The following is a 12,823-nucleotide window of genomic DNA, read 5'->3' as shown; positions in this document are numbered from 1 at the left end:
TGGGATTTCCCCCCCCCCCCAAATCCAGACACATGTAAACACACTAATGTAAAATGCATTACCGCTAATGGTGAGGAAGAAAAGGTTTGGGAGGAATGGAAGTACTCCTAGCTCTTCAAGCTCCCAGAGGCTGCTTTTATGATGTTTTGCTCGCTAACTTCATAAAAGTAGCAAAGCTATTGTTTGGCACTGGACAGGGTAGGAAATGCTCTGCCCAGGTTTTACCTGTGGACCTGGACCCATGGGCCCCATTCCTCGTGGAGGATTCATCCTTTGCATCGGCCCTCCCATGTTGGGATGCCCTAGCGAGAGAAGAGAGACAGGAAGATGTTACTTTATTACTGGAGAGTAATGCACTTGGTGAAAGGATAGGCCAAGGGGAAAAGAAAACCCGCAGGCAAGCCGAATCACATTTACCTTGTTGTCGTGTGGGGTCCATTGAGTTGGGCAGCAAGGGCTGTGTACCAGGAACACCCCCTGGAGGCTATGGGGGAAAGGAAACAAATTTGAAGAAATCAAATACTTGGGAGAGGCACAGTACAATTATCGATATTGCTTTGCTACATTTGCTGCTGCAATTAGAAAAACCAGTCATGGGCTGAAGGGCCTTTTGGCTCAGCTGCTTTTATATCTATACTCAAAAGCATTAGACGTCAAGGAAATGGGACAATGGTGAGGGCAGAACAGCCCCCTTATGCTATAAGCCCTGCGTTTGTCTCATATTGCCATTGTGTGGGTGTCTTGCAGGGGAAACCTGGTTGATTCCAGGATAGGCTTAATCTTCCCTAGAAATCCTCCTTAAAAAACGAACAGAACCCCCCCCCCTTTTCAGTTATTCTTGGCCGACTTTCCCCTAAGCCAACAGTGAAAGGTAGGTATGGCAGGGGGAGCAGGATGAAAAAAAAGCAGCATTTTTTAAAAGCACCATTTATTTGTATTAGAAAAATGTAACATATGGGACATCATTTTCACAATACACATGTAGGTGGAGAATGGCCTCAGCTGCATTCCCTGAATGCGTAAGCGATATCTCTTATTTATCCCAGTTCATCTATCATCAGTTCCTAAGAGTCTCATGTGTGCATGGTTGAATGCTACAACCCCCTTGTCTACTAGCCCACTGAAAAAAGGGGATTTCTAGGGGAGAATCAGAAGAGTGGATTAAGCAGTCATTTCCTCCCAGTTGTTGACGGTCTTCTAGAAATGCCAAATGGGCTTACTGACACAATTTGTAATTTTGTCCTCGCCTGACCGTCTTCAGAAAAAAAGCCTCCTTTTCTATAGTTCATGGGCGCTTTCAAAAACCATGCTTTTCATGCCGTAAAGCCAGGGTAAAATAGCTCCAGGTGTTTGGGTGGGCTAACTGACTGTGGCAACTCCTTTGATGCTAAGTATTCTTCTAGGTTTGGTTCATAAGTTCATCTGTGTTTATCTAGTTCAGTTACCTGCTAAATATAACCATCCTTCACAAGCACACATATATACCACAAGCATATTGAAAATGCATACACCGGAGACTAGCTAACTTAAAAAGCCCCTCAATGGATGGGGACCTAGGTATCTTATGGAGCACTTCTACCCACACCACCCAGCCTGGGCTTTTGGATTGTCTCAGCGGGCTCCTTCTTGTTCACAGTGTGGGGATATAGGGTAGGGCCTTATCAGTAATGGCACCTTCACTTAGAAGCCATGCCATTCAGGGCCTCCTTTGACATAAACAACTGCTCTCCCAGGTTTTTGGAGGGCTTGGTTGAATCTGCTCTGGAGTTTTAGAACAGTATAGCCTGCATTACTGCACTGCTGCAGGTTTTAATGTGTGAACTGCTTTGTTTTATCACTAGGTTTATATTTATTTTCACTGTAAACTGCTTTGGGACCACTTTGGAAGTGAAAAGTTGTATTTAACTTTTTTCTAAATAAACATACGCTATATAGGTATAACAGTGATGGAGTTTACCTGCACTGGCAGGGTAAGTTTTGATTAGGGTAGAATCTGCACACATGTTAAAATTTTTGTGAAAATGCTGCTTTAAAAAAAAAACCGTTTTGAAAAATGCATTGGATTTGCTATAGCTCACAGTTGCCATCTAGTGTCACAATTGTGTATTGTACTTCACAACACATTTGCAGCTGCATAGCTGAGTCCATGGTTTACAAACTCACGGGGTGTCACTTTTTTGGGGGGTGCAAAATAAGACCCGAGTTAGAAAGATCATGAACTTCCATCTTTGCTGCTACCTTTTGGTTTGGGGTACCTTTACTCCAGTCTCAGCTACACTAAACGCCTAGGTACCTGACTCCCCCCCCCAATTCAACAACAATGACTTCCCCATTGGAGAAAAACATAAAAGCTTTAAAATAAGCCAAGAAGTTTCTTAAATATACCATTTCTCTCTCGCCTAATTGGCTAGATCTGCTTTCCTAAACACCAGTCATTGCTATGCCCTCATTCATTGGCTAAAAATACAGAAAGAGGAACAGGCTATTTAAAAAAACCCACAAATGAGCAGAGTAGCACCTGCATATTTTGCCTCATATTTTGGGTTCAACAAGGGCTGAAGACTTGCTTCCCCTCCTCTTCTTTTGTAATGAAAAGTTGGAATCCAGGGAAGGTGGCTTATCAGGTGTTCGGGGTGACACTCTCCTTATCCTCCCTGCAGGTGCCCATGTGCGCATACCCCATTCCTCATGAATCTATATCTTCATTTTCTAAAAAAAAGCTGTCATCCATATGCAGCCTGAGTCTCACAGTGAAGGTCCTTGAATGAAATGCTACTGATGCCAGTGCAATTTTAAGGCCAGTGCAATTTGGGAAATGCACGGCGTTAAAGAAAGTTATCTGTTTGCCAACACAGATGACATTTCATCAACAAGGGTGATAGGGTTTCCCCTTCCTTTCTTACTTAACAGAAGTGAACAGATTATGATGGTGCCATTTGTATTAACACGTTTTGTAGAAATGGTAACATTCCTTTTTTTCTTAGACAACAAATCCTTTCAACTTCATAATATTTTGATAAAGCTGGAGAGAAAAGACAGATATTTTCTCTCTCTCTGTAGCTATAAGCAAGTTTGCGTTTTGGACATTTTCTTTTTAAAATATTTTTTAAAAAATAGCCCAGATCCCTCTTAACATCACTACTTAATAGAAGTTGTTTGCTGTAACTTAGATAGAGAACTGGTATCCCAAAATGGATATATTTATATAAAACTTAAAAATATGTGATGCATAAAAGGTGCCGTGAAACTCCTGCAAAGCTTTATGGGTCCCTTAAAAAGCCATAAGTGAGTGTGATGGCATTGGATGTACATTTTTTTAAACAACAACAACATGTACACCACAATTATTAAAAAAAAACATTTAATCCTGCAGCACACAGTTATAAAAAGGAATTTAAACTTCATACAAGATTCCTTGTTGTTGTTGTGGAAATGTGCAGGTGGTTAGTATATATGGAGGACAAAGCTTTCAAGGGCTACCTAGTCGTGATGGCTTTATGCTACCTCCAGGAACGGAGGCACAATGCCTCTGAATTCCAGTTGCTGGGAAACCGCAGCAGGAGGGAGAGTTTCTGCCCTCATGTCCTCCTTGTGGGTTTCCCCAAGAGGCATCTCTAGTTGGCTGCTGTGGGAAACAGGATGCTGAAACTAGATAAGCCTTTGGTCTAATCCAGCAGAGTTCTTGTTATGCTCTAGCCTCCTACAGCAATTTCAAAGAGGAATTTAGTGTGATCTTTGGTTAAGAAAGGCCAGAAAAGCATGACACTCAATAGGATGGCAGATGTTTTTATTTTTTAGAGAGTTGGTAAATCTTCCATCTTACAATCTGGTTTGCATGAACTCCACTTACAAACCGCAAGCTGGCTACAGACAGGACATCCTTCTGCCCTCAAGCTCCCACTGTTCACTACATATATGCATTTATTATCTTGTGGGCAAAAGATCACCCGAGAGTTTTACTATTCCCCCTTTAAGAAATGAGGTGTGTATGTCTGTGTGTGGTAACTCATTGCAACCTCAGTGTTAAAAAGCACATGAATGAAAGAATAAACATGTTAAGCCTCAATCGTGCTTTAGCTGCGAATACGGAAGAAATACGATACCTGATTTCCCATTCTGATTGGGGGCCGGGGACCTCCTGCGTATCTTGGTGACATAAAAGGCTGTAAGCATATAAAATTAGTTCAGTGGCAATGAACGCTCAAAAGAGGAAGTAAACATTGTAACCACTTTCTTCACAAGTGCTCTTTAAAATACCAAAATTGATTGTATATCCCTTATTCTACACACGTACACACAAACTCCCCAAACCGAGCATTTGATTAGCAGAACATTTCTGAGGTGAATTCCAGGCCAAATGAATGAAAGATTTAATATACTGCATTCCATTCAACTTGTAATTAGACTTGACACATATACACACAGAAGCATTTTTTTTAAAAAAAAGAAACAAAACCCCCCCAAACCCTGCTGATAAATAAGAAATATTTAGACTCTTAAGTCTTTGACATTTGTTGCGCTTTATTTATTTGTTTAAGGTTAGGGTGGTTTAGTAATTTTTGACAAGAATTAAAATTAGCACAAGTGAAAGTACCAAGCGAATATTAAGATACTTTAAAAAAACAGATTGCTAAATGAAAGTGCGGTTTGAGGAGGGGAAGAGTTTAAAACATTTCAATGACAAGTAGTGAAAACAAGCACTTAAACCGTACAATGATTGTCTTAATGCTGTTTGGGGTTGGGGGGGAGGATTAAAAAAAAAGGTATTTGTATGTAAATTAGCATGTCTGAAAATCGAGAAAGCTACTTTGTAATCTGATGTCAATGGAACAAATGCAGCCAAGAGGAACAGACTTCCTAGCGGAGGTGAGATGAGGTGGAATGAAAACGATTTTGGGGTCCCGGGATCCTGAGTGGATGTAAATTCACAGCGCTCCGCAAACTACCCTGGAGCTGCTCACTGGTTAAGTTAGCGGAAGGGTGTGGCTCCCACATGCTTCGAGAGTTCACACAGAACACACATATCACAGCAGTGCCCTGCGATGTCTTTACCTGACTGTGGGGTCCCATCATGCTGTTGGGGTTGTGAGGTGGAGGCTGTGCGTGTGGCGAGGGCTGAGAGCCAGGCGGTCCCTGTGAGGTTAGATAGCAGAAGGTGGTTATAGGTCAGGCACATGAATGTGCAGGAAAAGAGCTGGCTTTAACAGGAGAAGCTGGCGAATCTTCACAGGGAATGAATGTTTTGTTTCTGAACATCGCAAACTTCCAAAAGAAATAGAAATTGGGGGCGGGGGGGCAAAGAACCAATAACTGTCAAAGCACATCAAATGAGTTGTTAATTCTGAGCGAGCGACACAGCTTGTGCCCTCTGACATTTATGATGGGATCGCTAGTGAATCGAACGCTGGAACGGCTGCTCAGTGCTGGAATTTCACTGCTGTGCGGACAGACTAAAATAGGTGCAATGTGTGGCAGCACATAACCCGAGAGCAAACATTTTCATTGCTGAACCTTAATAAATGCAAACTGTGATCTCAATTAACACAAAAAGTCTCCAAAATATCTGGAGTGGGGGTGGGGGAAGCCTGCCTTGTCTAGTTTCACACTGGAAATTGCACACATGGCGTCGCAGAAATGCAACATGCCCGCCAACTGTGCCCTGGCATCTGCCCGCGTTCGGGCACGCTTTATTCAAATTACGTTATTCAGCAGATTTGGGTAAACAAAAAACAAAACTAAAACAAAACAAAATGCAAATCTGCATTGGCTGTATGGATCATGATATGGGTCTGGGCAATACAACTTATGCAAGCTGAACAAAAAGCCTGTACTGTTTCAGTCTTCCACAAGCCTGCACTATTAAATGCATTTGGATAAGTGCTTGAACACATACAAAACCAGCTCACCCACAATATAGTCCTATTAGACTAGCAATAGTACTTTTCTGCGTTTTCATTTGCCACTTGGGTCAAGAATTTAGTACAAGAGAAAGTTAACAAGAAGGTTTATGATGATAATAATAAAAAAATGCTTAATAACATGTTTCCGTGCTTTACCTAGACTTCCAATTCTAGGAAGTTTGTAGCAGCAGCAATAACGTGTTTAAATCATTTATACACACAAGACTATAGTGTCACATTTTTGAGACCAGAACTGCGGTCCTTCACCAAGATTAACTATCTATTGAGGCAACAATTAATCTTGCATGCAGATATGATTTCACCTTTGGGGGGGAGGGGACGGACTTATATGCGCCTGAGAAGAAAAAGATTCATTTGTATAGTTTCAACCCTGCAACGCAGGGCTGTAGGATCGAACATCATTTTAATTCCCTCCATTCCTGGAATCCCGGAAAACAAGAAGTTTATTTCAAAAAAGTGTGCTTTTGAACATGAATAACCAAATTCGTACTATGATGTACACATGTTCCCTGTGTAATTTTCTCTCTCTCAAACAAACACAAAATTGTAATTGGTCTGGAAAGCAAACAAGACTTGTAAGTACATTATGAGAATCAGCTACACACTTCAGGAAAAGCAGAGGAACAGATGTTCTATACCTGCCATGTTAGTAATTTCAACAAGTGTTCGCCTTCTAGCTGCTGCCAGCAATGGCACGGTTTGTTACCATGAGCAATTTTCTTAATTAACAGACATTAATTAGCCATTTAGCAATTTTGCAAGCATTTGTTTAGCAGCTTTCCTAAACATGAATACCACTGTGATAATGGTACTGATTAGAGGATCCCCTAATTAACAGTACAGGGAAGGAAAATTGAAATCACATAAATTTAAAAGGGGAGGGGAAGTTAATGAAGGCAGGACATATTTGCACCTGCAAATCTTTTGTACTAGGGAAACTTGAGTGCAATGTAAATAAAAGAGGGGGAGAAATTGTTAAAGAGTTAACACTGAAAGATGCAAACAGAGCTCTAAACAGAAGCAGACACTCTGCTGATCCTCCAGGTTATATTTACGGGATCGTGTAAACTGATTTTCCTTTGCATTAATAAGATCCATTGTACATAGGGTGCTAATACTTACTCATTAACTCCTTTAACTGAGAATTAAGGGTTGCTTATCACAGGGTATTTTTTTCTCTAGTACTGATATCTACGGTATATACAAAATACATGAAAATAGTGGATATAGTGGTTTGAATCCTTGCGATGGGGTGAGCTCCCGTTGCTCAGTCCCAGCTCCTGCCAACCTAGAAGTTTGAAAGCACGTCAAAGTGCAAGTAGATAAATAGGTTCCACTCCGGCGGGAAGGTAAACAACGTTTTCGTGCGCTGCTCTGGTTCGCCAGAAGCGGCTTAGTCATGCTGGCCACATGACCTGGAAGCTGTACACCGGCTCCCTCGGCCTGTAAAGCGAGATGAGCGCCGCAACCCCAGAGTCGTCCGCGACTGGACCGAACGGTCAGGGGTCCCTTTACCTTTTATGAAGTATGTTTCAAATGTAGCTTCCCCCCCTTTCAAATACTTAAAAGCAGAGAATTAGACCCCTGCTATCAAGTATTTTGAAATGCATGGGTAACCAAAATCAACTTTTGAGACACAATCACTGTGCAGCAAGGAGAATTTGTTCTCAGCACTAGCTTATCATGTGCTTTGACCCCTCCCCAAAACCACAAAAAGTCCTTGTACCTCTTTAGGTTACAGAAAATAAAAAAAACAACTTTTTCAATTACACACAATTAAAGGAAGGAGTTTCAGGAGCATACTGCAAGTAATACCATTATTTTAAAGTCAACTGAAAATGGTCTCTGGGATGATAAACACATAAAGTTTGCACAATTTAAATTGGAACAGAAAAAGTAAGCTGCTTTGAGATGCTTCGGTCACAGCACTCCGTGACCGCTGCCGTAATTGTGCTACCTTCAAGCAAATACTTTATCTTCTACTGTAGACCAAAGAAACTCCCACTTTAAATGAAACTTCTACTGAGAAATTATATGTATGAGGTTGTCAGTGATGCCCAACCCAACCCAACGAAATGGCAATTGTTGCAGCTATCGATGGTAGCTTGCTTTCAGCCATTGAGACTGCCTAAACCCTCTCTGATCGCCTCTATGCTCAGAGCTTAACATTCCCACTCTGTCTGGAAGAACAGTGTCAAGGTCTCTGTGACTGCAGAATCCCAATGAGGCGTGGGAATGATTTTCATGATAGAGGAGGATGGGAACCATCAAGGTCCTTTTAGAACAGGAAAAGTCAGCACTGGGGTTATAGGCAACAGCAACATAACAGAACTTAGCCTAGAACCTGGGTTGGATTCATTCAAATGCATAACAATTGCTCCTTGTCCCAGATATATTAACATGTACCTCTGAAATGCCTTGCTTCATGGCTCCCACATTTCTATCAAACATGTCAATGGTAACCTCAGAAAGAAACTCTTATTTTAGGTCTATTAGCATCATATTTGAAGTAGCTTTGACCAAGAAGCCATGTAGCTAAGTCTCCCTGGAACAAAAGAATCACCCCATTTCATCAACCTAATTTATTTTATAGCATGGTTTATATGCAAGTTTATTTTATTCACATCTTAATCCCACCTTTCTTACACTGAGCTCAGGGCAATGTACATACAGAGGAGAGGAGTTTGGTGCAAAGCTCACTGCGAAATGAATCTCTCTGGTTGAAGTCCAATGCTATCCATTACCCCAGTGGTTCCCAACAGGTGGTCCGCGGACCCCCAGGGGTCCGCGAGCTATGCCAGAGGGGTCCGCAAGATGCTATTAGAATAAAAAATATATTAAATATATTTCGTATGATAACAGATTTTTTGTTTTGGCCGCTTCCTGCATGAGCAGAGTCTAGCGCAAAACTAGAATTAGATAGAGGCAGTAGTTCTGCTGTATGCCGTTAGGTGGCGCTTTACAAACACTACTGTTTTGCCAAGAGGCAGCGCGCGCATTCTACTAACGCTCACCTCCCCAAGATGCTTTGTGCGCGTCAGCTTCATATGTGCGCTACTGCGCAGATACCCTATGTTCTCCATTCCCCTCCTTCCTCCCTGGTGCGCGCTGCCTCTTTGCAAAACAGTAGTGTTTGTAAACAAAGCGTTGTTTTTCGCAGAAGCTACAGTTCGCGTAGTTAAAAATGGACCGTTGGTTAAAAAGTCGTTCATCTCATTAAGAACTGAAAATTAAAACTAACTGTATACTGATGGAGTACTCTGTTGTAACTGTAAAAAACGTATAAATATAAAATATAAAAAGACTCTTAATTTGGCTCTCACTTTTTAATTTTAGGATTAGGAATTAATGGGGGTCCTTGTCACAATAGCGGCTCGATGAGGGGTCATCGAGAAAATTTTGTTGGGAACCCCTGCATTACCCCATGCTAGTTTCCCCTATAAGAAGTGTGAGAACATGGAATATTTTCTACTAAAGACATAACCTAAAGGATTACAGTCCTTTGCTTCACCCATGTCACCTAAAGAGATAACTTCTTTTTCTGACACACTGTAGTTTGCAAGCAGAAATAATCTGCTGTTAATTGAAAAGGGTAGTGAAAAGAAAACGACAAAACCATTATCTTTCCCAACTGTATCATTAGCCAAGTACTAAAGGAAATCCAGCAGTTCCAAATAAGAACCGTTTTTGGAAAGCTCAGAGCGACTACCCAACTACTTCACATACATTCATTAATGGCAACAATCAAGTAAATTCGTTCTTAAGATAAAATGATCATAGGACCGGGGGGGGGGGGACAACACCTCATGGAAGTTAAGAATAGTTAACGCTGTTTCCACTACACTTGAACCTTGGTTTATGAGCACCTCGGTTTATGAATTTTTGGTTTACGAATACCGCGGACCCATCTGGAATGGATTAATCCACTTTCCATTACTTTCAATGGGAAAGTTCGCTTCAGTTTATGAACGCTTCAGTTTATGAACAGACTTCCAGAACCAATTACACCCATGCTTCGGGTTAAGTACGCTTCAGGTTAAGTACTCCGCGGACCGTCTGGAACAGATTAATCCACTTTCCATTACTTTCAATGGGAAAGTTTGCTTCAGTTTATGAACGCTTCAGTTTAAGTACTCCGCGGACCGTCTGGAACAGATTAATCCACTTTCCATTACTTTCAATGGGAAAGTTTGCTTCAGTTTATGAACGCTTCAGTTTAAGTACTCCGCGGACCGTCTGGAACAGATTAATCCACTTTCCATTACTTTCAATGGGAAAGTTCGCTTCAGTTTATGAACGCTTCAGTTTATGAACAGACTTCCGGAACCAGACTTCCGGAACCGGTTCATAAACCGAGGTACCACTGTACTTCACTGCAACTACAGAACAGCAAGTTCACAGCAGAATTTACATTCTCACAGATATTCACCAAACACAAGAATAAAAGTTCCATATGAAACTTATGCCAATAATCCCTTTCAAAACCTTCAGCTCTGATCTTACTTGCCATACTGCTATAATGTATAAGCTTCTCTGCCTTCAGTTATCAACCTCTCCTTACATGAAGTTATGAGCAAATTATTTTGTGGTTCTCCTATATTGAAATAATTAAAGACTAAAACATAAGTCTAAAACAACCTTGCCTAAACCAGGAATCCTGCCTCTCCACAAAATAAATGTTGAGAGATGAACCTCAGGATTTTAAGAAGCCAGTGCCAACCTTCATCAATTAAGTAGACATCACAGATTTACCATTGCTGAAGTGCCCACTAGTCTCCGTTAATGAACATGGCCAATATAGAATGAAGTATTTATTTCCTTATATTTACCCTGCCTTTCTTCCATCATGGAACGACATATTGATTCCATAGAGTAGTAACACAGATGTGTTATTTCTGCATTAATGCCTGCAGACATAATGAAAGACCTTTCTTTTTTTAAATTATTTTTATTGGATTTTACATAAAGAAAAAAGAAAAAAAAGAGAAGAAAAGACAAAAAATTTAAAACAAAAAAAGGAAAAATACAAAAGTATAAAACAATATCATCACATCTTATTTCTTCAATATTCTTCACTTGCCCTGCTTACCCTCCTTTTATAGTTAGCTCATAACATTTCCAAGATCTTAACTAAACATCATAAGGTTACATCTTAGCTATCTTATTTATAAATAGTTCTCAATCATTTTATATAAAAGAGTGAAGAAAAAATAGAAAGAAAAAACCCACAAAAATAATAAAAAGACAATGAAAGACCTTTCTTAACCAGGAGCAAGTCACAGGATTATGCACTTTTTTAATCCTTGTTGAGAGGCCAGCCTCAATCACCACATAATGTTGATACCAAAATAATGCTTAAAACTAAGATCAAGGTGGGTAGGACAAATTTGTTTTAGACAGGAGGGAGGTTAAGGCAAGGGACAAAGTGATTTCATGGCCTGTTCTCTATTTCTTTACCACAGTTTAAGAGAGCCATTTATACCCCCCCCCCTGCAATGGAGGGATATGCAGTTGTCCCATACAGGGACTGAACCTGCAACCTTGGCATTATCAGCAGCACACTGCCCTCCCCGAAGAAACCACAACCCTTTGAGTCAAAGCAAAAAGGAGATTTTGCCTTTCGTGGTGTATCCCCTTTCTGGAGCACCATCATGATACATAGCACTTGGGAGAGTTGCATAAGCAGGATGGGGAGGCAACCCCTGTTCCCACAGACCTTACAATCTGAGAACAGTGGCATTCTGAAAGAGGTACATCATCTTTCCTAGAAGCCTGGGAACTGGAAACACAGAACGGGGCTCCCTCCTTCTCAGGACTGATACAACAAAAGCTTAGAATTGGAATTTGAAACTAGAGAACCAACAAAACAGAGCTAATAATAATAAGAATAATAAGAATAATAATTATATTTGTACCCCGCCCTCCCTGCCAGAGCCAGGCTCACGGCGGCTAACATCATGAAACTAAGACAGTATACAAAGAACATAAAAACAGACAATTAGTTGAAGAATAAGCGATATTCCTTAGAAACCCAAACCAGCTGGAAACCAGAAAGGGTGGGGTGTAATGTCCGTCTGCTCTTATCCAGAAACAAGATAGAGGCACATCTCGGAAGTGGTATACAAAAGCTGGAGTCCAGGAAGCAACGTTTTATAGATGACCATGGAACGGTCACCCTTGGGAGGTGGTGGATCCTCTTCCTTGGAGGTTTTTAAGCAGAGGTTGGGATGGCCACCTGTCATGTATGATCTAGCTGAGATTCCTGCATTGCAGGGGGTTGGACTAGGTGACCCTCAGGGTCCCTTCCAACTCCACGATTCTATGACCCTGTTGTCATAAGCAGCATTCGACAAAAAGCTGCTTTTTAGGGACCACTCACCAGATGACCCACAGGCCAAACAAAGGCTAAACACACATTGTCATTTACTCTGTGCGCTCCCGCTGGTGTCTGAAGCAGAGTTTACTTGATGGTGGCCACAATTCTGTAGTTTGTTGAGAAAGACTGTTGTTTGGTGTGTTTCCCCTCGAACCAGCTTCTATCTAATTTGAAAATGCAGGTTGCAGTTACAATGAAGTATGCACAGTTCAGTCTAGCTGTTGCACATGTGCAGATGACAGAGGTTTGCAGTCGCAGGGAACAAAATCTCATAATGCCTATTGGATGAAGACATCTCCACCCCCTCACAAGTGTGTACAGTAACAGCAAATGCGACTTGAAACACAGCAGGGGGTAAATGACCGTACTGCATTTTAAGCCACTAATGTGTATGTTCCCTAATACGTAAGAGGAAGTATTAAGGAATACTTAATATATTAAGTATTAATGTATTTAGAAAGCCTTCAAAACTCTGACCTCAAAGGATCCCAACTTATAGGAAACAAAAAGAGTTCCAGACCTTGAC

General features: G+C 41.1%; 1 protein-coding gene across 4 annotated transcripts in view; it reads right to left on the bottom strand.

Moving 5' to 3' along the window:
- The window catches only part of SSBP3 (single stranded DNA binding protein 3), a 170,592-nt gene that overhangs the window by 16,270 nt on the left and 141,499 nt on the right, over positions 1–12,823 (bottom strand). For 2 of the 4 annotated variants that reach the window (XM_035123053.2, XM_035123054.2), the window contains exons 6-9: positions 5,053–5,133; positions 4,104–4,163; positions 418–484; positions 226–302 (exon numbers count right to left, since the gene is read on the bottom strand). In XM_035123053.2, coding sequence (XP_034978944.1) covers positions 226–302; positions 418–484; positions 4,104–4,163; positions 5,053–5,133 — 285 coding nt within the window. The remainder of the gene's footprint in view (positions 1–225; positions 303–417; positions 485–4,103; positions 4,164–5,052; positions 5,134–12,823) is intronic. The other 2 variants (XM_035123055.2, XM_035123056.2) reach the window with 1 other exon arrangement.

This window comes from Zootoca vivipara, chromosome 7, assembly GCF_963506605.1.
Source record: "Zootoca vivipara chromosome 7, rZooViv1.1, whole genome shotgun sequence".
NCBI classification, from domain to species: domain Eukaryota; kingdom Metazoa; phylum Chordata; class Lepidosauria; order Squamata; family Lacertidae; genus Zootoca; species Zootoca vivipara.
The sequence above is the reverse complement of the archived record's forward strand: the minus strand, read 5'-3'. Positions and strand labels throughout refer to the sequence as shown.